This window comes from Oncorhynchus keta, chromosome 6, assembly GCF_023373465.1.
Source record: "Oncorhynchus keta strain PuntledgeMale-10-30-2019 chromosome 6, Oket_V2, whole genome shotgun sequence".
Lineage (NCBI taxonomy): Eukaryota > Metazoa > Chordata > Actinopteri > Salmoniformes > Salmonidae > Oncorhynchus > Oncorhynchus keta.
Window position 1 is genome coordinate 18,782,128 of NC_068426.1, and position 26,600 is coordinate 18,808,727.

The 26,600-nt window shown below is 40.4% G+C and overlaps 1 protein-coding gene and 4 non-coding genes across 7 annotated transcripts; 2 read left to right on the top strand and 3 right to left on the bottom strand.

Annotated features, from left to right (window-relative positions):
* The first annotated feature begins 6,402 nt into the window (after nucleotides 1-6,402).
* LOC118385156 (uncharacterized) lies at nucleotides 6,403-17,325 on the top strand. Of its 3 annotated transcripts, none has more exons than XM_035772055.2 (5): nucleotides 6,403-6,785; nucleotides 13,945-14,002; nucleotides 14,253-14,285; nucleotides 15,932-16,089; nucleotides 16,275-17,325. In XM_035772055.2, the coding sequence occupies exons 2-5, from the start codon at nucleotides 13,954-13,956 to the stop codon at nucleotides 16,980-16,982; spliced, it is 948 nt and encodes a 315-aa protein (XP_035627948.1). In that variant the 5' UTR covers nucleotides 6,403-6,785; nucleotides 13,945-13,953; the 3' UTR covers nucleotides 16,983-17,325. The 3 variants fall into 3 exon arrangements, with proteins under 3 accessions (XP_035627948.1, XP_035627946.1, XP_035627947.1); XM_035772053.2 differs by having other exon boundaries at nucleotides 6,404-6,785; nucleotides 13,089-14,002; XM_035772054.2 differs by lacking the exon at nucleotides 6,403-6,785 and adding an exon at nucleotides 10,435-13,229.
* A 240-nt stretch (nucleotides 17,326-17,565) lies between these two features.
* On the top strand, nucleotides 17,566-17,647 carry trnal-uag (transfer RNA leucine (anticodon UAG)). Its single transcript has one exon. It is a non-coding gene; the product is annotated as a tRNA-Leu (tRNA).
* A 425-nt stretch (nucleotides 17,648-18,072) lies between these two features.
* trnat-agu (transfer RNA threonine (anticodon AGU)) lies at nucleotides 18,073-18,146 on the bottom strand. The gene has a single exon. It is a non-coding gene; the product is annotated as a tRNA-Thr (tRNA).
* Nucleotides 18,147-18,571: 425 nt separating this feature from the next.
* trnas-gcu (transfer RNA serine (anticodon GCU)) lies at nucleotides 18,572-18,653 on the bottom strand. Its single transcript has one exon. It is a non-coding gene; the product is annotated as a tRNA-Ser (tRNA).
* Nucleotides 18,654-19,070: 417 nt separating this feature from the next.
* On the bottom strand, nucleotides 19,071-19,204 carry LOC118385765 (U8 small nucleolar RNA). The gene has a single exon (XR_004826109.1). It is a non-coding gene; the product is annotated as a U8 small nucleolar RNA (small nucleolar RNA).
* Between the last annotated feature and the right edge of the window lie 7,396 nt (nucleotides 19,205-26,600).

A 26,600-nucleotide genomic window follows, 5' to 3' on the forward strand; every position in this document is an offset into this window, starting at 1 on the left:
CAGTTTTCCTATATCACTGACTTCTGACCAATCTTTCATTTTCTCTACCAAGGTTAGATCAACAACAGGATCTGGGAGTAACCATGGAGGAACATCCTCTATCACCACAGAAGGGCCAAACTCCATCTCCCTCAAACGACTCTCATCAGCAAACTTTCCAACTTTCCAACCAAAACCACTGCCTTGTCTACTAGTATATTCCCAACAGTCATCTAGAACAGTAGCAGTGGGATGCTCAACCTCACATCCTTTCAACCCAATAAGCTAATTACAATTTTTTAAAGCCATATATCCAAAGGCATCTCACCTGCATCCACTAGTAAGCCACATACATATGTTGATTTAAATGCACCAATACATATCTTTAAAGCTATATACTGGATATACTGAAGTCTTTGCTGCTGTTCCTTTAAACTATACATCCGTAATCAATTGTTGTCCTGATCAGAGCTCTATAAATATCCATCAACGATTGTCTGTCAGCACCCCATTCATAACCGGAGACCAAGTGCATAAGATTCACCACGTTCCTTCACTTTGTTTAAACATTTATGACATGATCTTTCCATGTATATCACTCATTGAATATTTGCACTCCCCATAGACTGTCCATACAGAAACAACTGTATATTATCAACAACTTTTATTCTTCATGAAGAATATACAGCAAGACTTTGCCACAGACAATTTAAAAACCCAGTCAATTGACCATCTGTCAACATCCACTGTAGCTTGTTGAAAAGATTTGATCACACAAGAGACATTCCTTTCCCTCTTCCAAATAGCTCCATCATCAGCATATAGGGAAGCCCCAATACCCCTGCCTATATTTGAAAACACATTGTTTATCATAATGTTGAACAAAATAGGACTGATAGCACTGCCTTGAGGAATTTAATTGTCAACTCCATAGTCATCAGATAAAATGGATCCAATTTTAACTCAAAAAGAGCGATTAAATGAGAGGACCAAAACCCAGTTATATAATCTCCCACCAATACCAAGTCTTTCCATCTTAATCAATAGGCCTTCTCTCCACATCGTGTCATAGGCCTTTTAAATGGAGAGAAAAAAAACAGTAGCCATCACTTTTTTCATGACCTGAGTTTTTTTCAACTTCATTTCTCATCTTTACTAATGCATCCAAAGTAGATCTACCTTTACTGAATCCACTTTGACATTGACTCAATACACCTCTATGCTCCAGGAAATATGACAATCTATTGACTATCATCTTTTCACAAGTTAGAGGTCAGTGCTATTGGTCTATAACTATCAGCACCATGAAGGGTTCTTACCAGGCTTTACATAAGGTAATATTACTGCACGTTTCCAACCAGAAGGTATAACCCCATCACTCCAAATCTTATTAAATAATCCCAGGAGAACAAGCATGACCTCATCAGGTAAATGCTTAAACATTACAGCACAACTGATCACAAAATGGGGCTGTATCTCCAAAGCCTATTAAGGCTTTGCAACAATGCTTAAGAAGTTTTAAGAAACAATAAGTGTAAAGTAAAACATAGATAAGTAAAAAAATAGAAATTAAAAGTAACAAATAATTATACAACAGCAGTAAAATAACAATAGCGAGGCTATATACAGGGGGTACCGGTACAGAGTCATTGTGCGGGAGCACGGGTTAGTCAGGTAATTGAAGTAATATGTACATGTCGGTAGAGTTAAAGTGACTATGCATAGATAATAAACAGAGAGTGGCAGCGTAAAAGAGGGGTCTGGGTATCCCTTTGATTGGCTGTTCAGTCTTATGGCTTGGGGGTAGAAGCTGTTTAGAAGCCTCTTAGACCTAGACCTAGACCTGGTGTCCCGGTACTGCTTGCCGTGCGGTAGCAGAGAGAACAGTCTATGACTAGGGTGGCTGGAGTCTTTGACAATTTGTAGGGCCTTCCTCTGACACCGCCTGGTATAGGGGTCCTGGATGGCAGGGAGCTTGGCCCCAGTGACGTACTGGGCCGTATGCACTACCCTCTGTAGTGCCTTGCGGTCGGAGGCCGAGCAGTTGCCATATCAGGCAGTGATACAACCATGCTCTCGATGGTGCAGCTGTAGAACCTTTTGAGGATCTGAGGACCCATGACAAATATTTTCAGTCTCCTGAGGGGGAATAGGTTTTGTCGTGCCCTCTTCACGACTGTCTTATTGTGTTTAGACCATGATAGTGTGTTGGTGATGTGGACACCAAGGAACTTGCAGCTCTCAACCTGCTCCACTACAGCCCTGTCGATGAGAATGGGGGCGTGCTCGATCCGCATTTTCTTTCTGAACAGTCTTTTGGCTTCAACCACTATGCCCCCCTCTACATTTGATTTTATATCCTCTATGGACATAGATAGTAGAACCCCAGAAATGACCCCCCTCAGCCTAGCTGAAGCTCCAGGGACATGACTTGTGATTTTCTTCCCATTGAGAATTTTCATGTTCAGAATCTTCCCTTGCTGAACATGGTCAGAACAAAATATTATATACATATATATTATATACATTATACCATTACCAATGAACTGGGCTAATGTGACTTCCCCTATATCTTTCTTAACAGCATTGGTTAATCAAATAGGGTGTAGATGAGACCCGTGGTCGCATCAAACACGATTATAACTTTCCACTCCTCACTTCCTTCACCCTCTTCACGTCCTCAACACAAGAAGTACCACTGCTGTCAGCAGCGCTTGTGGTAGGGCCACTTTTCCTTTTCACCACAGACCATCCAGGTCCATGACTTTCATCATCCCACCAATAGCATCAGAACTATCATCCATGTCGACCACAGTCCAGCACTGCTGTTGCTAAAACCTGCCTACCCACAATATGGAACAATGGATTATATTTTGCTTCCTTGTTTGAAGTCGAACCTGCGTGTCCAAGTTTTCTGTTACAGGCTTTTGAGTTTGTGGTTATTATGGATCCCCATTGGCAGCAGCCACTCTTCCTGGGGTCCAGCAAAATTAAGGCAGATAATACAATTTTAAAACATTACAATATATTCACAGATTTCACAACACACTGTGTGCCCTCAGACCCCTTCTCCACCACATATCTAAAGTAATAAATGAATGTGTATGTATAGTGCATATGTTATTGTGTGTGTGTGTGTGTGTGTGTGTGTGTGTGTGTGTGTGTGTGTGTGTGTGTGTGTGTGTGTGTGTGTGTGTGTGTGTGTGTGTGTGTGTGTGTGTGTGTGTGTGTTGTCACTCTGGCCGAGAAAAACGTTCACTCCAGTCAAAATCGGCTCACGCGGGAATACACCGCGATAAACAGACGATCTGCCTTCCCGCCTTTGGGGCAACGACTCCTATTTGTAGGGAGGAGATCATCTCGTTATTATATGCAGTATCTCTGCTATCAGTCAACACATTCCCTAGTCCTCCGGTTTTCTTCTGCCTCCCTCTGGCATAATCCAGTTTTGGTCCAGGTTCTGAAATGTTTATTACTTAAATATATTTGAGGCAGGGCTGATATTAAAAGGAAAAACTATTATTAAATTTCTTAAACATTTCAGAACTGCGCCTCTAGGTTTCCACTAGTTACCACAGCCACAAAGTCTAAATTGGATATATCGTAAAAATTGATCAAAGCACAAATTCGAATGTTGGTCTTAATTTAAGAGTTAGGAGTTAGGGTTAGGTGTAAGGTTAGGTTAAAATCACATTTTAAGAAGATAAATTGTAGAAATGGGCGGGGTTTATGACTACTGGCTGTGATCCCTCTAATTAGATTAGCATGATTTGGGGCCAACCAAGTTGCGCAGTGGTATAAAGCACTGCCACTAGAGATTCTGGTTTCGAGTCCAGGCTCTGTCGCAACCAGCTGGGTTGTCCGGGTTCGGGGAGGGTTTGGCGGGCAGGGATGTCCTTGGCCCATCACGCACTGCCGGCAGCAGTGCCCGCTAACTCGGTCGCCAGGTGTCCGGTGATTCCTCTAACGGCTGGATTCCGGATTAAGTCCTGTTTGGTTGGGTTGCGTTCCGGAGGACGCACGGCTCTCGACCTTCGCCTCTCCGAAGTCCATACAGGAGTTGCAGCGATAAAACAAGACTGTAACTACCATATTGTATACCACGAAATTGGGGAGAAAAAAGAGTAAAATAAATATGTATACTAGATTAGCATTACTTGTCGAATACATTGCACGCTTTCGCTCTACTATAGGCCTAATGGTAAACAAATGATCTGCGAAAATAGTCTTAATTGAATAGTGGGCGAGTGAGGGTAGCCTATGTTGGAGCCATCATTCTCATTGACTGTTTCCCACAGGTATGAAGCGCGCACGAAAGAACACGAGTCCAAAATCAGTCTTATTAAGCTATTTTTCATTAATATGTAACATATATAAACCATTATTGTCCTATATCCTATTATCTCACACAACAAACACTTGGTATGCCCAAGAAAGATTCACGAAATAAATGTTTAAGTGCCCCACAATATAATTTTACAAATGAGAGAGGTGCCAGAGGTACTTAGTATTTTTAAGGGACTGCAATTAACTGACTTATCTCATATCAAAACATATAAGATCTCCCAATCCTGTGTTAACATCAGACCTTAGACACTATTCTTTCCCCGTAGGAATGGCCGTAGAAACAATTTTTTAGGACTACTAAACTGGCGAGCTGTAGAGGATACAATATTGGGAATGTTTGAATGGTAAGGCTGAAGCATCCGACTGCAGACTAGAGTCTGAGGAGTGAAATCGGGGAAGGTGCATATGCTACAGCCGAAAGTCGGACACTGATGTGTTTTTTTTCAACAGCAAGGCTCAGTGCTGCCATTGTTGATACACGTTTTCTTAGTAATGTCATAATCAACATGTCTCCAACCCCCATATCACACACTCCCAAACTGCAAATATACAGTGCCCCTGTAATTATTGGGACAGTAAAGCATTTCTTCTTTTGGCTCTATACTTCAAAAGTGTTGGTTTGAAATCAAACAATGACTATGGGGTTAAAGAGAAGACCATCAGGTTTAAAGTGGGGGTATTTCCATCCATATTGGGTGAACCGTTTAGAAATAACACCACTTTTTGTACATAGTCCCCCCCCCCTCCATTTTAGGGGAGCAAAAGTATTGTGACAAATTCACAAATGTGTTTCAGTAAAGTAGTAAAAAGTGAAGTATTTGTTCCCATATTCATAGTACGCAATGACTACATCAAGCTTGTGACTCCACAAATAGGTTGCATTCATTTGCTGTATGTTTTGATTGTGTTTCAGACGACTTTGTGCCCAATAGAAATGGTCATTTTGGAGTATATAGGAAAATAATGTTTCAAAACACTCCTACATGAATGTGTAATGAATACTCAGGGAGAAAAAGGTGTAGATTCACATGCAGAGGGCAGCAGGTGTTTATTACACATTCACAGAAAGCAGGCAATGGCCATACACAGGCAGGTGAATCAAAACTAGGACTGAATGCTATAACTGGTTCTCACAAACGAGCTAAGAAAAGGTTTAGTAGAGTCAAAACGAACAATACCTCACAAAGGCACAAACATCGAACTAAATAAGGAGCTGATGAGACCAGGTGAGTAACTAACACAGGTGAAATCAATTTAAAAAAATGAAAGACAGGGCTACGTTCAAGAACACAAAGAAACAGAACACAAGGTTGACTAAGAAAATAAATACAGAACCTTACAGAATGTGGATGCCACCATGACTACGGATAGTCCTGAATTCATTTTGAATAATGATGAGTGAGAAAGTTACAGATGCCCAAATACACTCCCTCCTATTCAGGATTATCCATAATCACAATAGCATCCACTTTCGTGTAGAAGTGTTTCTTATTTACAATAAAAGTGACTCCAAAAGGACATAATGTACCATTATCTTCACAAAATAATCTGAAACACAACCAAAACAAAGAGCACAAACTCGATGAGGTCATTACGGGCTACATATATGAGACCAAATACTACTTTAATAGACATACCTTTGTCCCAATACATTTGAACCTCTAAAATGGGTTAAGAACATTATTTGGGAATTATATATTGTTATTAGGGGATGACCCGCGAGCGATAAAATTGATTTAAAAAAAGTACAATCGAAGTGTTGTACGTAGTTACAAACCCTATGCGTCACTCTGAGGAAGTTCGATTTAAGTGCACCGTGACATTAATCAAATCCCCTCAAGATCCATCCTGTACGCGCGGGCAGGGATCTCTGCGGACGACTCACTGCTCGCCCTGGGGTGTAATTCATCACGCTAATTATGTTGTAAAACGTTTTGTCTGTTGGTTTTGCAACGGAAACATACCATTTATTTTAGGAACCAAACGGAAGCAAACAACGTCGAACGGAACCGGGAGGGGTTTACCTGCATTTGACCCAATATAAACTATCGTTTCCGTTTGAAGTAAACGGTTTCTGTTGCCAAATGTTTTGCAACGGAATCTGAGTAATGAATACATTCCTGTTTTGCAACATGGAAAAAGCATGTTGAAGACTTTCATATTTTTGCAAGTAAAAATGTTTTGTTTCGTTGATAAAGTATGGAAGTTTCACTAGAGCAACATGTTTTGAGATGTCCGAAAGGTCAAAAACATTTAGAGTGCAGGTACTAGCTATTTGATGAGCGGAAGAAAATAAGAATATTCGCTATGGTTGTGAAGCCATGTGCTTCTTTGTTTACCAAAACAGCGGCTGTTGGAGAGATTGTTTGAATGGTTCTGTGAAGAACGTGGAATTTGGGCTTGTAAGAAGTGAGCCGCACAAACGGCGACAAAGTCTGCGTTTTTAAGTCAAGTTAAAGGTTAGTAACGAATTGTTTTTGGTTTGGCATGCGCGCCTATTTTCGATTGTTTTTGTTGCCTCGATGTTGCTTTGATCATCAAACTAAATTGTTTGCATGCTCAAGTCTTTAGGCAATTTGAGCTATGGAGCTTGTCCACAACTTGGTTGTATCAGACGTGTAAACCTAAACGCGCCACTATCCATCTTGCTAACGTTAGCTAGCTAGCTACACAACAAAGGGATCTCTGAGCTAGGAAGGTAACGTTAAATAGCTACCCCTGAAGAAAGTGGCACAAATGTTAGCTGAATTTGTAAGGACAAATCTCAATAATCCCAACGTTTTGTTTAGGTCTGAAAGTGCATCACCAGGTTGATTTCATCTAGCAAAAATTACCTAACGCTAGCTATATTGTTTTATCTGTCATGTGTAATCTATTACCTAATTTTAGAAGTGTACTTTCACAATCGGTGTGTTGGCAAATAATTGACTGCTCACTGAAACCTATTTATTCGAAACCAGCTAGCTTTTCTAAAATATATATACTGGCGCTCTAATAAGGTTGCATAGCGCATACATTTATTACTATATGCCTTTCAGGTAGATATATGCGAGAGGGAGGGGATGGTCACGTGTGTGAAACGCTTGTTTTACAATCAACCTCAAACCAACTCCCCACCCCAATTAGTTCAAGCCAGGGTCATGGCTACAACATTTTTTTTTTTACAATGAATGTTGTACTATTAAGGTTATTTGAGATTGTGGTCTCATTAAATGCTATTCAGACCTAAACATGCCCAATGTTGTGGATAGAATATTATTTCCCTAGTACCTGCACCTGGCCTGGAGCAGTCTATTTCAATCTGTGGGACATACAGTGCTTTCAGACAGTATTCACACCCCTTGATTGTTTTCCACATTTTGTCTGTCATAGTTGAAGTGTACCTATGATGAAAATTACAGGCCTCTCCTCTTTTTAAGTGGGAGAACTTGCACAATTGGTGGCTGACTAAATACTTTTTTTGCCTCACTGTATCTTGTAATTGAACAAAATAGTAAGGTGGCCAATAACTGGGGACCATATGCCAATAAAAAAAAGCTTATAGTAGTAATGTTATTTCCACTGACATTTATGACATCAAAAATCACAAAACATTGATGGCTTGATCACAAGATCACAACCCTATTGAAGGTAAAATATGTCTTAAACGCTGTTGAATATGCCGATGATACGTGGTGCTACGCTAGCTAAAGTTAGGCTCTGTGTGTTGAGCTTGCTAAATAAATAGATACATAAATATATATGCTAGCCTATTAGCCACATGAATGACTTGTGATCACTGCCTTTGCTAGTTTCATTGTATTGACAATCCCAAGCTTTGTTACATTTGTCCATTTTTGTCCAAAATATTAAGTCATTGAAACGGTGCATCCCAAATAGGTGAAGGCAGCAAACATTGTATCAGGCCAGCTGTGATTTACAACCCGACAGCAATGTTTTTGGGACTACCAAGGAATGTATCGGTGAATTATATTAATCATGCATTGAACTGCATCCATCTATTCTTCCAACACTGCCCTACTGTACGTCATGGAATTTTTAGTCAAATATAATGTATTTTTAAAACCTCTTATGAAGTTGGTTTTGTAGCATCAACTGGGAATTGGATATTGTTAACTGGTATTATGATTGTCTGTTTTGTTTTATTTCTGAAATGTAGTTAAACACTTTCAGTTCCTCTTTAAAGGCACCATTCGCCTCGTGGTGAAATCCTTGAATGGTTTTCTTCCTCTCTGGCAACTAAAGGAAGGACGCCTGTATCTTTGTAGTGACTGGGTGTATTGATACACCATCCAAAGTGTAATTAATAACTAAACAATGCTCAAAGGGATATTGAATGTAGGCTTTTATTTTTTTTTACCCATCTACCAATCGGTGCCCTTCTTTGCGAGGCATTGGAAAACCTCCCTAGTCTTTGTGGTTGATTCTGTGTTTGAAAATCACTGCTCGACTGAAGGACCTTACAATTATCTGTATGTGGGGTACAGAGATGAGGTAGACATTCAAAAATCATGTTAAACAATATTGTACTCCACAATACTTATTAAACACTATCATGCAACTTATTGTGTGACTTGTTAAAACCTCTTAGTGGTCCCTTAACGCGCCAATCCTGTTAGCGGGATAGATTTGACAACATCCGGTGAAATTGCAGAGCACCAAATTCAAACTACAGAAATATTAATATTCAACATTCATGAAAATATAATTGTAATACATCAAAATAAAGCTTAACTTCTTGTTAATCTGGCCACTGTGTCAGATTTCAAAAAGGCTTTATGGCGAAAGCACACCATGCGATTATCTGACGACAGCGCCCCGCAAACAAACACATGAAAATAATTTTCAACCAGGCAGGTGTGACACAAAAGTTAGAAATAACGATATAATAAATGCCTTACCTTTGAATATCTTCTTTTTGCAATCCCAAATGTCTCAGTGACACAATGAATGGTCGTTTTGTTCGATAAATTCCTTCTTTATATCCCCAAAAGGTCCATTTATTTAGAGCGTTTGATTCAAAAATACACCGGTTCCAACTCGCCCAACTTGACTACAAAGTATCTAATAAGTTACCTATAAACAGGCACTTTACTTTGGGCACGCTTTTCATTCAGACGTGAAAATACTGCCCCCTATCCCTAAGAAGTAAGCACATTTCTACTCCTGAATGTATGTAGGCTTGCCATAACAAAGGGGTTCAATACTTATTCACTCAAGACATTTCAAAAAACATAATTCCACGTTGACATTATTGGGTATTGTGTGTAGGCCAGTGACAAGAAAATCAAAATTTTATCCATATTAAATTCACAACAATACGTTTTCCACAATACGTGGAAAAAGTCAAGGGGTGTGAGTGAATACTTTCTGAAGGCACTGTATCTGCCAACTCGATGCCTGGTTTCAGATCTCTAGGATTGGTTCAAATTGACCATCCGTAAGTGTTGTGGACTGTGGAAAATTGGAAGAGTCTATACATAAAACATTTCCTTTAATCTTTTTAACACTTCACCCCCTAATTACATTACATTTCATTGAATGAATGTGTGGAGACCCCTGATGCTTCACAAGGTTTACTGAGAATGTTCTGTGCTGGTGCTTTGTGGGGAGCTTGTCTACTGTGTAATAAAGTGCTTACAGTGCAGGTAATGGTTATTCCCTATACCTACCGCAATGTGAGCACTTCTGTCACAAAGCAGACTTCCTATCTGCTAAACTCTGACGTGGTCATCCAACAAGAAGTCTACTTCATTCTATTTGCCCAATTACATATTTTCTGGAAATGATGGCATCCATTGAACTAGTTCATTATGCTCCTTGGTGTCCAAAGTGCTGTTTGTGCAAGTAGATCAACTCAAGACCTACTGCAAAACCAGCCTTTTCTGACTCATATGTTGCACCACTCAGCCAGTTCCACCAGAGGGTAAGAATTCCTTGGTCACAGTTGCCGCAAATAACATTGCCAGGGATCTCTAGTGTGAACATCCCAGCAGTCATTTCTGTTTTGTCTAATTTGTTGGAATTTAGTGCAACTAGTTGCTGATCATGTGCTATTCTTCAATGTGGTTTTTCATTCTAAATGGGGCCACTAAGACTAGCTTGTGTTGAGAGGCGGAGTCGTGGGCAATTGCCAGCAATCTTAAGGGGCATTGCACTTGTCTCGGTCTGACAGCACTGGCCGAGCGCGACCACTGGAGCGGAACTACAGCTGTTGTTTACGAAGCATGTGACCAACATGGGAAGGGACAGCGCAAACAGGCCCATAAACTCATACAGATAGGAGTTTAGTGGAAGACCGTAAGATCACATGACAAACACTACACAAGGTATTAGAAATGTGAAGTGTATGTTTGGATGAAGAAGTGATAAATAAAGTGTTTATTCATCTTGCATTGAGACTCTGTCTAGTTGTAGTTTACCACCCCAGGTGTTGTCGAAGTATGACGGTGAACTCGACTGTAGCTGGAAGGTATTTTATAATAATACAGCTTTGAATGTTGACTCGTAAATCAAAGTAGCACTTATTATTACGTTGACAACTAACCAAAGTTTTCGCAATACCAATCGATTCCCTTGATCTTGAGGAGGATAGCAGTCTCCTTGCTACAACATCCCAACTTGTAAGGCCAGTGACGAATAACATATCTTGAACTTCATTCCACATTGATGTTTATATCTATCAATCAAATGTTTTTAAAAAAATGGCTTTATAAAATACATCAGCAGTCACAAAGTGCTTTACAGATACCCAGCCTAAAACCCCAAATACTATTTACCACAGTGTTTTATCCCTAATGTGAAGCATTGTAGAGGTATCAAAGATACACGACTTGAAAAGACTACCTTTTAACAGTATTATGACAAAAGTATATATTAGTCATCTCCACTGTCTGCCATATAATGGTAGTATGTTGTCTTAATGTACGCCCCAAACATTTCCTTGGAATGTTTGTTTTTTGAAGGGGGTGGGGGATATACTGGTTAGGACAGGTTGGCCATGAAAGTGGTTTATAATCCTCTGCTGTATCATTACAGGATATTATATATGATTATTATGGTGAGAATGTTTCTTGTCAGGGTCTCCCCACTGTTTCAGTGCATATCTCAGATTCCTACCCCACCCCCCTCACACCTGTTTTAAGCACTTTGAGACGCCTCCGCCTCCTTAAAGTGCCTCTCTTGCCTGTTCAGGGGGCCTCTGCCACGACTACAACCCAGATGAAGTCCTTTACTGACATATTGCCACCCCTCAGTCCCGCTTTTCCATTCATGTAAAAATATTTTTTTTAAGAATAATTTCTATAGGTTTACAAATAGGCCTAATACTAATTTTATGTGTTTTAAATTGTAGTGACTGTGTTATCAAAGTAAAGATGTAAACAAGGAGGCCCCTTGCCACAGCGCCTGTCTGGTTTATGAAGGGTAGTGATTCACTGTGCTTTCTCAATTCCCGGTGGAGAACATGATGACAAGGTACCTGTATTTTCCTTAAAGATCACAGAGGTACAATGTTTTTCTGTGATATTTATCTCCCTCAGGGTGATCGTAAAGTAGCGCAATGTAATCTCTGACAGCAATTTTACAGAAGCTTGCTGTGTGTGTGTGTGTATCCTTCTATGCTCATTTCTCTCATGTAGACTCCTTTCTACCAATTCCCCAGGGCAGTGATTGGGGACATTGCCCTGTGTAGGGTGCTGTCTTTCGGATGGAAGGTTAAACGGATGTCCTGACTCTCTGTGGTCACTAAAGAGCCCATGGCACTTATCGTAAGAGTAAGGGTGTGAACCCCGGTGTTCTGGCTAAATTCCCCAAAGCAAGAGTAAAAAAGAAACGTAACCTAGAGCCATAGAATTTGAATGTCTGACAGTGCAAACTGTTACTGATGACATATGGGTGCTATGTGGTTATGTTCAATGTACTTTTAGCCGGTCTTAAATATTTACTTGACCATCATTTCTAGTAACAAGGTGGTAAAGAGCGGTTTTGATATACTTTTTAAGCAGTATTTACTGAAACAGAAGTCAACCGTACACCCACAACCAAATGTTTAATTTGCCAAGTAACAGAAGTTAAAACGGAAAACTCCATCTGTTTTGTGAGAAGGGGTTACTTTTGCCGTTCAACGCACATCTGAACCGAGCTTAAAGGCCCAGTGCAGTCAAAAACACGATTTTATTGTGTGTTATATATATTGTCATATTATGAGGTTGCAATAATATGTGAAATTGTGAAAATAATGGTAAATGCCTGTTGTTTGAGCTGTTTGAAAAGACTGTCTGAAATGTCATGGTGGAAGGGAGTTTTGGCCTTCCATGGTGACATCACCATGCGGCAAATTAGTTAATAGACCAATAAGAAAGATGGTTCCAACCCTCTCTGCTAATAACAGCTCATTTTCCGTTTCCCCCTCCCCACTCAGAACACTCCCTGACAGTCCTAGCAAAATTCTTGCTTGAGAAATTGCTTGCTAAGAAGCTGTTTTTGTTTGTTTTTAAATTAAAATGGTCAAAAAGAATCACAGTAAGATACTTAATTCGTACCCAGAAATGATTTGATATTGAGATAAAAATGGCTGTATTCGACCTTTTTGAAAAACTTGGGAAAGTATTCTGTATTGGGAAATGTATGAACAAATTTGACCTACATGCATGCGTCAGGTGATGAGGTTCATGCCATACCGTACTGGTAGTGATATGACATAAAGAGGTGGCCTACAATGTATTTGTGAGTTGAGATCTTCTTCTGAGTATTTCTAACAGGACCATATGCTGCTGGAGTGGGGCCATAACGTCAAGGAACCCTGCCTCCCCGTGCACGTTTTCAGCCCTCCGCGGGTGCCTGGATGTCACCATTGTACAGCGCGTTGGATTTCATTTGAAGTTTGACTTTATTACCCTTGTGTACGCACTTATAATAGCGATTTAATGAGCACTTTAATAATTTACACATATCAAGAAGAAAATGATGGTGGAGGTGCAAGGGGTGGAGTTACTTGGGGTCAATAGCCAATGGAAAGCACCCAAATTATGAGTGGTGTTGAGTACAGTATTTATGAACTGTAAAGTTGTCTGGCTGAGACTAGACTGTGAAGAGATCCAAGTACAGGTAAGTAAGAATATGATTTGCAGATGATGTACTTAATATGATATATACTTTGATCATTAGGGTGGTCAAGAGGCCTGGCTAGGCTAATTCAATTCCTATATTTATTATTATTGGGAAAGGTTGATTGCATACCTAAAACAGCCTTTTCTGTAGTGCAGTGGGAAAATCTTTATATTCCAGTTTAGGCTCCTGTGTAATGTAATTAATCTGTTATAAGAACAACAATGATGATTGAAGTGATTCATGGGGTAAATTAAAATCTTGTTGTGAAGTCATCTAGATTAGCTATTATTTTATGCAGGTAGTACAGGCTAATGTTGACGTAGTTTCAAATATGAGAGGAACTGGAGCATTGTGAATTGTCAGTTCATCTCTGATCACCCTGGCACATGCAGCTGGTCTGTATGCCAGTACAACTCTACTGGGTGAGCATGTTAGTGTGTTCTATAATCAAAACAGAATTCAAGCTATATTTTACGCCAGTCATGCTTCTTCCTGTGTGTTCTCCAGGGCGCAAGGATGATTGTTCAGGTTCTCCTGACGGGGACACTATGCTGCCTACTGCCAGGTCTGTTTCCACATTAAACCAACATTTATGCCTAGATGGCAACTAAATATAGCCTATAGAATGGGGTATTATCTTTCTATTGCAAAAGTCAGATTCTTTCAGTCGATGCAAGTGAAAATGCAAAGAGATTTTTATGAAATAGATGTTATATTGTTTTCATAAAGTTCTGAGTGCAGATATTTCTGGAGCAAAAGCCGCCTCTCCTCCTCTGACCCTGTTTGTTTCCTCTACCCCTGATCCCTCTCTGCAGGTTTGCTGGATGCTACACCTCTGAAGGCTAGAAGTAATGAGTCGTTCCACTAATTGTGTGCATTTTGAGAAGTGTAACTTGGTCAAAAAACTTTTGATTGGAACGTTCTGTCATAATGAGCACATATTCAACTTAATAAAAAAACACATTTTCCCATCTCAAAAGGTTGAAAGACTTAGTGCCTTTTACGTGCTAAATAAAGTAACCATTGACTGCAAGCTGCACAAAAAAAATGAAATTGTGAAAACATTTCTAGCCTGTCTCTATGGGTAACAGGGTTGATGTGTTAGCATGTCTATCTATGGGTAACAGGGTTGATGTGTTAGCATGTCTATCTATGGGTAACAGGGTTGATGTGTTAGCATGTCTATCTATGGGTAACAGGGTTGATGTGTTAGCATGTCTATCTATGGGTAACAGGGTTGATGTGTTAGCATGTCTATCTATGGGTAACGGGGTTGATGTGTTAGCATGTCTATCTATGGGTAACAGGGTTGATGTGTTAGCATGTCTATCTATGGGTAATGGGGTTGATGTGTTAGCATGTCTATCTATGGGTAATGGGGTTGATGTGTTAGCATGTCTATCTATGGGTAACAGGGTTGATGTGTTAGCATGTCTATCTATGGGTAATGGGGTTGATGTGTTAGCATGTCTATCTATGGGTAACGGGGTTGATGTGTTAGCATGTCTATCTATGGGTAACAGGGTTGGTGTGTTAGCATGTCTATCTATGGGTAACGGGGTTGATGTGTTAGCATGTCTATCTATGGGTAACAGGGTTGATGTGTTAGCATGTCTATCTATGGGTAATGGGGTTGATGTGTTAGCATGTCTATCTATGGGTAACGGGGTTGATGTGTTAGCATGTCTATCTATGGGTAACGGGGTTGATGTGTTAGCATGTCTATCTATGGGTAACGGGGTTGATGTGTTAGCATGTCTATCTATGGGTAACAGGGTTGATGTGTTAAGCTCGACACCCTCAGTTTTCCACCACAAAAAACAAAAAAATGGCCAAAACGGCTCACCTGCATTTACACTATGATTTGACTATTAGATGTTCAAAGTTTCTTTTGAAAAAAATAAGAAAATGTTTCACCATATTAAAACGAGAGTTCAGTTCACAAAACAGGGTTGACCTTAAAATGAGGGAAAAACGTTAAATGAACACTAATCACATGAAATAAAAAATAATCTTCAGAAATAACTTTGTCAAAGCAAAAAAATAACTAGGGCTTTACAAAGATGGTGAAACGTTGGGGATTAAATGGGTTAGAATCTTCCTAGAAGTAACACAGGGTTGATAGAGGGACATGTCAAAATGCTAAATGCTTTTTCGTATTCAAAATCAGATTTATTGAATTCTCCATGTGGTCTATATTAAAATGCACTTCATTTAATATAGCAGGCGTTTAAAATTCAATATATTTTTCTACTTAAAATATCTAGGGGATGCAAAAGGCACTCATTTCGTGGAATGACCCTAATATTAGAAAATACAACATCGGCACATGCTTGTTTTACTGGGTAGCCTACTCTTTGATTTGTGTGTGTGTGTGAGAGAGAGAGAGATTGTTCACGCGTGTGAGAAAGAAAGAGGTTTTCTAATTATTTTGCTTACATGTTTTGTCTCCATCCACCCTCTCTCCCACCATGATTCCTGTCATTAAATGCAGCTGTAGGGGAGGTCAGCATAGACTCTGCCCAGGCTCATGGCTTCCTGTCTCAGTCACGCTCCAAACGGAACGTCAACCCGGACCCCAAGTGGCACCGCGGCACGCCTGATTTCCAGTACTACTACAAATTCTACAACAGCATAGGCCATATTGAAGGAGTGAGTAAAGGGATCACATCATGAGAGATTTATTTTAATTTATTGCAGCATTATAATGAATCTTAAACCATATTTAATTCAGGTTCTTGTCATCTGTCCATCCCTCAACCAATCTGATTACTTATTTTCTCTTTCCCTCCCTCTCATTCTCAAATCCTGTGTGGTTCTCTCTCCATTTCTCCCAGCTGTATGAGATTGACAAGATCAGGATACTGTATCAGCAGATGCGTCACCTAGAGCAGGTCTATGGGCCAGACGCCTCCAGCTACCAGAATGCCCTGGGTGTGATAACCCCTCCACCTACCACCGCAGCTCCTACCACCACCACAGTGCTTCCTACCACTCAGCCCCCTCCTATTACACCAGGATCACTTTCTCTAACTGAGGCTGATGTCCTTTATCTGTGTAACCCCAAAGACCCCCTCTGTAAAGCTCACATCGTTTACCTGCCTGCAGGGGCCATCCCAGTCCTCTGTGACCCACGCTACAACCCTACCTGCAAACCCCAAACCGGCAAGGTGGTCATAGCCGCTGCCGGACCTGCGGAGCCAGCTGTTGAATCACCTCCCCCACCTCCACCCCCTCCTAAGAAGTCTCTCCCACCTCCTTCTCCCATTGTCATTAAAGGGATGGAGTATGACTGCGACCCTTACTGGGACCCTGACTGCCTGATCGATCACCCACCTCGCTCTGTCCAGGTGACTGAGCCACCACCACCCCCTACTTTCCCACTTGTTGTGGTGGCCCCTGTTGAGGAGGAGGAGGAGGAGGAGGAGGAAGAAGAAGAAGAAATGGCCACCGAGGAGACAGTAGCACCTTCTGACCCTTATGATTGGGGACGTGACCTTTTTGACCCTTACCTCTATTCCGACCCAGCACCTGACCCCCAGTAGACAGTTTTTTGTTTTGTTTATCTAAGTACAAACATAACACATTAGTACTGCAATACAACAGAAGGTCATTTAGGTCGGACTGTGAGCAAAATCATAAACACAATTGTACACAAACACAAAAATGTCCCCACATGTATGACATTTCTCAGTTCCATCAGAGAATATTGTTTTGAGTTGTACAGACAACGGACTTATAATATATTGTATTCAACGTGTGTGTCTGTTATCAATTAATATGAACAAAAATGAAGTGTCACGTCCCATTTGAAATTGTTTGTGGTAAAAGGTCGCCCTCCAGCGGTGAGAACTGAAACTATAAATTAAACGATCTATCTGGACAGTCTGTTTTGTACATTTAAAATGTGTAGGAATAGCACTACTTTTTTTGTGTGTGCATTTTGTTAGATTTGCTGTTTCTACAAACTAATGCTAGCTAGAGTAATTAGCAGGACAACGTACAGTATGTGTGTGCCAGTGAGTATGTAATAAGGGACAATGAAGCAACACAAAAATGAGTACTTTACCAAATAGCTAGCTGACTATGACTTGTGTTTTGAAAAACATTTCTCCTGAGTTTCTGTAAGGTAGCGTGGCCGAGCGGTCTAAGGCGCTGGATTTAGGCTCCAGTCTCTCAGGAGGCGTGGGTTCGAATCCCACCGCTGCCATTTGAGTTTTTAGGCCAGGTCACCCGTGATTCGACCGCCATTATATGTTCGGGGAGATTGGGGTTTGCAGTGTGTTATTTTGAGTAGGTCTTGTTTTTGCTGCTGTTTCCGGTTGTATGTTCGAATCCAGTGAGAGAAAGTCGTTTTTTTATATTTTTGTTTTAAACCTAAACCCTTACCTTACCCATTCGGAGTTAATGCCTAAACTAAACCTTAAAAATCCGCAGTTAGTGCCTAAATGTAACCTTATACACTTCGAAATTTGACGTTTGAGAATCATAGATGAACATCTAATTCTGTGAGAGTTTGTTCGTTCAGTAACATGTAAACATGGTGGAATACATATAACAGCGAATGTAGGAATATAGCTAGTGTATACTTCAAAGCACTTAAAAATGACTAATTTAACAACATTCTGTTGTAAAAGGCACCGCTGAGATTCGAACTCAGGATCTCCTGTTTACTAGACAGGCGCTTTAACCAACTAAGCCACGGCACCACTGGCAACAAAATGAAGCGAAATGTTTTTTGTACGCTGTCTATCTATTTACATTTTACGACATTATAGCCTAATTCAGTCTATATTTATTAATATAGTGTTATTTATTACAGGTCACGAAATAAAGTAGCCGTCTGCATTTCAATTGTATCGCTATGACCCAGTCTTGTAACTGCCGTAGTCAAATATAGAAAATGTACATGATTTATAAAGGTTTTGAGAGGCCTACATTGAATGTCGATAGAGGCACCGCACTGTTTGCAAAAATCACCATGAATTTAATTTCCCTAAATACTCGTTTAGAAATCGAGCTATACGTAACATTAACAATGTTAACGATGTCAATACTATTTCATTTACATTATACATGAAACGAAAACAAACTTCAATTCCAGATCTCACATCCACGACAAAATCTCTTCCACCGACGAGGATGGGATTCGAACCCACGCGTGCAGAGCACAATGGATTAGCAGTCCATCGCCTTAACCACTCGGCCACCTCGTCACCACATACATTTATTGCATGTTGTTTATGAATATCTCACAAATGACATTATTTTTGCCTTCTAACGAATTTGAGATGTCAATACTATTTCATTTACATTTAAGTCATTTAGCAGACGCTCTTATCCAGAGCGATTTACAAATTTGGGTAGGTAGGAAGGATTATCCAAACCTGCTGCGTGAAAATTACCACCTGCTACAAAAATGTCACTAGCCGTTTCGAAATGGCGTATTTTTAGGGAATCTTATAAGTGTGCATGGGCGGAAGTCATCAAGTTTTCAAATCAGTTCCCTAGAATTGGCTGGATGTACAGGGCACTTTGCGTTTGTATTTATTTATTACAAACTATTGAGAAAAATAACTACCGTTTCCGAACTTGTGACTTTCATTTAACAAAACGTCTTACGTCGTCAATTAATCAGAATAGGATCCCCGGAGTGTTGCGTTTCTCCGAGGACCAGGTGAGAATAATCATTTCTCATCTATCTCCATTCATCATGTTCTGATACTTCATTTCTGAAGTAACAGGTAAGGATATACCTCACTGACGATGGATTGTGAACACGGCAGCGATGGTCAAGTATGCGTGGCAAGTCATTTTAGGTCATGGTTACATGGATAAAACATTTCTTTTTAGACGATACTGATATAGTTCTAATTTTAAGTCCACGTCAGCACCATCCAAAAGTTGATATTGTGTATGCCTATCGTTATATATACGCACATGTCATGAAACGTCAAGATCCTCTGCTTATTTGATGAGAATGCTTTGCGGCGAATATTAGCATAATCTCAGCACCACCAGCCTTCCTATTGGTGCTTACTCTAGTTCGTTTATTTGTTTTTTTAAATGTAACATTTGTACTATCATATAAAGTACAACCATTTATTTCTACAAGCAAACCTTATGCGGGGAACTTCGTTCTAATTACTGTGCTATTTCGCTGAATAAATACAAAAGATAAAACACGAAATAAATTAGCTCTCGCGAGACTGCTACTCCAGCACTGATCCCGTTCACTGGTGGTAAAGGTGCTCTGATGCTGTACGCAGCAGAAATGTACAAACACAACATCAAACTCGCAAGACTGTGCCCCCATGGAAATGTGTTTTGCACTTGCTTATCGTGACAGTGACCGAAAGAAACACATTTCGAAAACAGATTCAACAGTTGGACCCAGAAAGCAGTTTTAGCAGCAGCCAGTGTATTTCAAGATGAATTTACTGATGAATTAAAGTTACAGATAATGTTTTCCTTCATGTTTTAATTCCTATCTGCTCCTAGCCTATATCACTCCCTGTCACCATGCCACATGAGGTATTACACTACACATACATGGGGAGTAGTGCCACTACATATAATTAAACTAATAATTCAGCTACATTTTGCAGTGGCTTGATGGTAGTTTAACTAAATTAAAATCGTTGCAGTCTTTTCAGTAGTTAATTACAGTGAACAAAAATACACACGCAACATGCAACAATTTCAAAGATATTACAGAGTTACAGTTCATATAAGGAAATCAGTCAATTGAAATAAATAAATTAGGCCCTAATCTATGGATTTCACATGACTGGGAATACAGATATAAGTATGTTGGTCACAGATACCTTTAAAAAATAAAAAAGGTAGGGGCGTGGATCAGAAAACCAGTTAGTATCTGGTGTGACCACCATTTGCCTTATGCAGCGCGACACATCTCCTTCGTATAGATGTTCAATGGCTGTGCAAAGTTGCTGGATATTGGCGGGAACTGGAACACGCTGTCATGCATGTCGATCCAGAGCATCCCAAACATGCTCAATTGGTGACATGTCTGGTGAGTATCCAGGCCATGGAAGAACTGGGACATTTTCAGCTTCCAGGAACTGTGTACACATCCTAGCGACATGGGGCTGTGCATCATGCTGTAACATGAGGTGAAGGCGACGGATGAATGGCACAACAATGGGCCTCAGGATCTATTACCGTATCTCTGTGCATTGAAATTGCCATAGATAAAATGCAATTGTGTTTGTTGTCCCTAGTTTATGCCTGCCCATACCATAACCCCACCACCATTGGGAACTCTGTTCACAACGTTGACATCAGCTTACCTCTCGCCCCCACACGACACCATACACCCTGTCTGCCATCTGCACGGTACAGTTGAAACCGGGATTCATCCGTGAAGAGCACACTTCTTTAGCATGCCAGTGGCCATCGAAGGTGAGCATTTGCCCACTGAAGTTGGTTATGACTCCAAACTGCAGTCAGGTCAAACCCCTGGTGAGGACGACGAGCACGCAGATGAGCTTCCCTGAGACGTTTACTGACAGTTTGTGCAGAAATGATCTGGTTGTGCAAACACACAGTTTCATCAGCTGTCTGGGTGGCTGGTCTCAGACGATCACGCTGGTGAAGAAGGCGAGATCTTTGGCTGGCGTGGTCACATGTGGTCTGCGGTTGTGAGGCCGGTTGGACATACTGCCAAATTCTCTAAAACAGCATTTGAGGTGGCTTATGGTAGAGAAATTAACATTTAATTATCTGGCATCAGCTTTGGTGGACATTCCTGCAGTCAGCCTGCCAATTTCACGCTCCCTCAAAACTTGAGCCATATGTGGCATTGTGTTGTGTGACAAAACTACACATTTTGTGCAGCCGTATTCATTGATCTGGCCAAGGCTTTCGACTCTGTCAATCACCACATCCTCATCGGCAGACTCGACAGCCTTGGTTTCTCAAATGATTGCCTCGCCTGGTTCACCAACTACTTCTCTGATAGAGTTCAGTGTGTCAAATCGGAGGGTCTGCTGTCCGGACCTCTGGCAGTCTCTATGGGGGTGCCACAGGGTTCAATTCTTGGACCGACTCTCTTCTCTGTATACATCAATGAGGTCGCTCTTGCTGCTGGTGAGTCTCTGATCCACCTCTACGCAGACGACTCCATTCTGTATACTTCTGGCCCTTCTTTGGACACGGTGTTAATAACCCTCCAGGCAAGCTTCAATGCCATAACAACTCTCCTTCCGTGGCCTCCAATTGCTCTTAAATACAAGTAAAACTAAATGCATGCTCTTCAACCGATCGCTACCTGCACCTGCCCGCCTGTCCAACATCACTACTCTGGATGGCTCTGACTTAGAATACGTGGACAACTACAAATACTTAGGTGTCTGGTTAGACTGTAAACTCTCCTTCCAGACCCATATCAAACATCTCCAATCCAAAGTTAAATCTAGAATTGGCTTCTTATTTCGCAACAAAGCATCCTTCACTCATGCTGCCAAACATACCCTTGTAAAACTGACCATCCTACCAATCCTCGACTTTGGCGATGTCATTTACAAAATAGCCTTCAATACCCTACTCAACAAATTGGATGCAGTCTATCACAGTGCAATCCGTTTTGTCACCAAAGCCCCATATACTACCCACCATTGCGACCTGTACGCACGCTCTCGTTGGCTGGCCCTCGCTTCATACTCATCCCACTGGCTCCATGTCATCTACAAGACCCTGCTAGGTAAAGTCCCCCATTATCTCAGCTCGCTGGTCACCATAGCATCTCCCACCTGTAGCACACGCTCCAGCAGGTATATCTCTCTAGTCACCCCCAAAACCAATTATTTCTTTGGCCGCCTCTCCTTCCAGTTCTCTGCTGCCAATGACTGGAACGAACTACAAAAATCTCTGAAACTGGAAGCACTTATCTCTCTCACTAGCTTTAAGCACCAACTGTCAGAGCAGCTCACAGATTACTGCACCTGTACATAACCCACCTATAATGTAGCCCATACAACTACCTCTTTCCCTACTGTTTTTAATTTATTTATTTATTTTGCTCCTTTGCACCCCATTATTTTTATTTCTACTTTGCACATTCTTCCACTGCAAATCTACCATTCCAGTGTTTTACTTGCTATATTGTATTTACTTTGCCACCATGGCCTTTTTTGCCTTTACCTCCCTTATCTCGCCTCATTTGCTCACATCGTATATAGACTTATTTATACTGTATTATTGACTGTATGTTTGTTTTACTCCATGTGCAACTCTGTGTTGTTGTATGTGTCGAACTGCTTTGCTTTATCTTGGCCAGGTCGGCAATTGTAAATGAGAACTTGTTCTCAACTTGCCTACCTGGTTAAATAAAGGTGAAATAAAAAATGTATAGTGGCTTTTTATTCTCACTAGAACAAGGTGCACTTGTGTAATGATCATGCTGTTTAATCAGATTCTTGATATGCCACGCCTGTCAGGAGGATGAATTATCAAAGGAGAAATGCTCACTAACAGGGATGCAAACAAATTTGTGCACAAAATTTGAATGAAATAAGCTTTTTGTGCGTATGGAACATTTCTGGGATCAGCTCATGAAACATGGGACCAACATTTTATGTGTTACGTTTATATTTTTGTTCAGTGGACTTTTTTTCCATGTAGCGGTTTAGCAAACTACTGGATATTGTTAATTCTGGCAGCTATTTTAGATTTAGTTTTAGTATTAGTTTAGTATTAGCTTGAGTATTTTATATTTAGTTTTAGTCTTAGATTTAGTCTTAAAATAACTTTAAACCTTAGTCACATTTTAGTAATTTCATCCTTCGTAACATTTTTATTATCAGTCGACTAAAAGTCTGGTCATTATAGTCAAATAATAGTCTGTGCATTTTCTTTCAATTAAATAATATTTACCTTTATCTTCCATTTTGTGCACAGATAGCCTTGTCCAACTAGGCCTACCATCCCCTCGTATACCTTAGCTGGTAACATTGTTATTATGGCAGATTTGAACCAATGCCAGACATAATTAACCATGTATAGGCTATATAGCCTTGGCTGCAGGTTAAACAATTTACAGCTCTGATTTTCTCCCCATCATATCCCCCGGAGTATTGTAAATAACAGTGCTTTCACTACTAGTATTCAGCAAATAGCATTCGTTTTTCCAATTGAACAAAGAAAAACAACCGCAACTCACATTTATGGATCACGAGCAGCAACATAGATAAATGAATAACAGCGGACATGGCAAATAGAGCTTCTGATGTGATTAGAGCAAAATTGGCCTATATGAAAACAAAGACGATCAAAAACACGATTGTTCCTTATTTTGGTAAATTACAATTGACGTTTCCTGGCTGCGCATATCAATTCAAAACAGAGAGAGGATTGACTGATGTGACCGTTTGCACAATTGAAGGGCATTTTACCCACCAATGACAAGATTGCACAAAATATTCTGCAAATGCATGCATTTATGATTGGACAAAACATATTAAAAGGAGCTTCATGTCAAATTGAATGTCCATTAGTCTCATGTGGATTTCTCATCTTGTTACATTTTCGCCAAACAAAAATTAAAATAAATTGTTATAGTTATCGTTTCTTTCAGGACATCTGGTCTCGTTATTGTCATTAGTTTTCGTCAGGAAAAATAGTTTGTTGACTAATATCTTTCATCACAGTTATTGTTGACAAAATGAATACTGCTACTGGAACTACCCACTACAATTTTAGCAAAAATAAATGCTTTTTTGCAACAACAAAAAAGGAACCACTAATAGCACACCCTGCACATTAACGTTTATATTTTTAAGGGTTATGCAGGTTGATAACGATATCAACCAAATTATATTGTATCAGACTTTCCAAACAACATTCCCAGCGAATGAGAAAACAGTCATGGTATTTAGTTTAAGAGAGTGAACAAGATTTTTTTTAAATACAACATTGGAGGTAATTTGAATGAGAGCCAAATAGAGAACGACCGATAATCTGTCGGGTTGATCTTTTTGGTAGCCCTTCGCTAGTCTGTCAACTATCTAGACTATCAGTGCAGCCGATGTCCCTTTTACAGCGCGAGAGCACGGTGCCTCTTGTGTCAAACTGCTGCAAGGTACAGCCGGCGCCACTCATTTCTAACGAGCCTGTCATGAGGAACCTCTGTGTTGCAACTGCTAGCTCCTCACTCATGCTGCACATAATTTGATAACACACTTATGTAATGTGACACGCATGTAGACATTTTGAAACTGTTAATGAATTTACTGTTTGGCAAACAGTGTTGGGGAAGCTACTCTGAAAATATAGTTCACCAAGTTACCAATTACTTTACACTGGAAGAAGTAAAACTAAACGAAAGCTACCATTAAGAAAAACATAGTTTACTTAACTAAAGTTAATTTGTAAAAGTTGTTCACTACATCCATACTGCTTTGGGAAAAATGGTCATATGTAAATCTCAAATGTCATAGACTACAAATTGTAAGAACATATCACTTTGTATGTTGGGTCATATGGGTCATATGAATGTCATTTTGCCTATTATACACAAAAAATATGTTTCAAACACGAATTAGGTAGGTCTGATGCCCCAAAAAAGAAAGGAAATCATTGCCTACTACACCCATATTTCTTTGTCTTTTTGTTTAAAAAAAAGTATTGTGTAGTTCCAGTAATTAGCTACACTGCTACATGGCAAAAAAGTAATTATCAACTGAAGACACTACCAAGATTTCACTACCAAGATTTCAATTTAGTTTATTACTACCAAGCTACTTCAAAATGTAGTTCAATTACTTGTTGAACTATATGTACTGTAGTTCACTACTCCCCAACAATGTCGGCAAAACAATTTCCTTACAGGCTACAACACTTTACAAAGCAAGAAGATACCAGGAGATTCCTAGCCCTCTAAGAGTTTCTTCTCAATGATGAATGTATGGAGCGATCGATAGAGCAGTGGAAATAAGTTCAGAGTGAGTCATCAGTCAACACCATCACTGTGTTTAATGTACTGTATTTAGCCAGAGTTAAGTTAAGTTGCTGTCTGATGAAAACTAGATTTAGAGCAATATCTCATGGTACCCAGCCTTATATACAGCTGAAGTCGAATGATGGTGGCACCCACCTGGACACCCAGTTGGACATGCACGGCTAGTTACCATTTTTAACAAGACATAGCTAACCAATTATGTATATATAAATAATTGTAGCTAGCTAGCGAGCTAGTTAGTTAGCCTAACAGTACGCTAGCCATGTTCGTGCCATTTACATTAGCAAACTAACCTCACTGACAAGGTTCATAGGTTCCAGTAGGTAAGATATCGATCTATAAGCTGTGTAAACTAGTGGTGATACACTACATGACCAAAAGTATGTGGACACCTGCTTGTCGAGCATGTCATTCATTTGCTGCTATAACAGCCTCTACTCTTCTGAGAAGGCTTTCCTCTAGATATTGGAACATTGATACGCAGACTTGCTTCCATTCAGCCACAAGAGCATTAGTGAGGTTGGGCACTGATGTTGGGCAATTAGGCCTGTCTCGCAGGTGGCGTTCAAATTAATCCCAAAGGTGTTTGATGGGGTTGAGTTCAGGGCTCTGTGTGCAGGCCAGTTAAGTTCTTCCACACCAATCGGGTCAAACCATTTCTGTATAGACCTCGCTTTGTGCACTGGGGCATCGTCATACTGAAACAGGAAAGGGCCTTCCCCAAACTGTTTCAACAAAGTTGAAAGCACAGAATTGTCTAGAATGTCGTTGTATGTTGTGCGTTAAGATTTGCCTTCACTGGAACTAAGGGCCCTAGCCCGAACCATGAAAAACAGCCACAGACCATTATTCCTCCTCCACCAAACTATACGGTTGGCACTATGCTTTCGGCCAGGTAGCATTCTCCTGGCATCCGCTAAACCCAGATATATCCATTGGACTGCCAAATGGTGAAGCGTGACTCATCACTCCAGAGGACGCATTTCCACTGCTCCAGAGTCCAATAGCGCCAAGCTTTACACCACGCCAGCCGACACTTGGCATTGTGCATGGTAAGGCTTGTGTGCGGCTGCTCTGCCATGGAATCACATTTAATGAAGCTTCCAACAAACAGTGCTTGTGTTGACATTGCTTCCAGATGCAGTTTGGAACTTGGTAGTGAGTGTTGCAACCGAGGACAGAT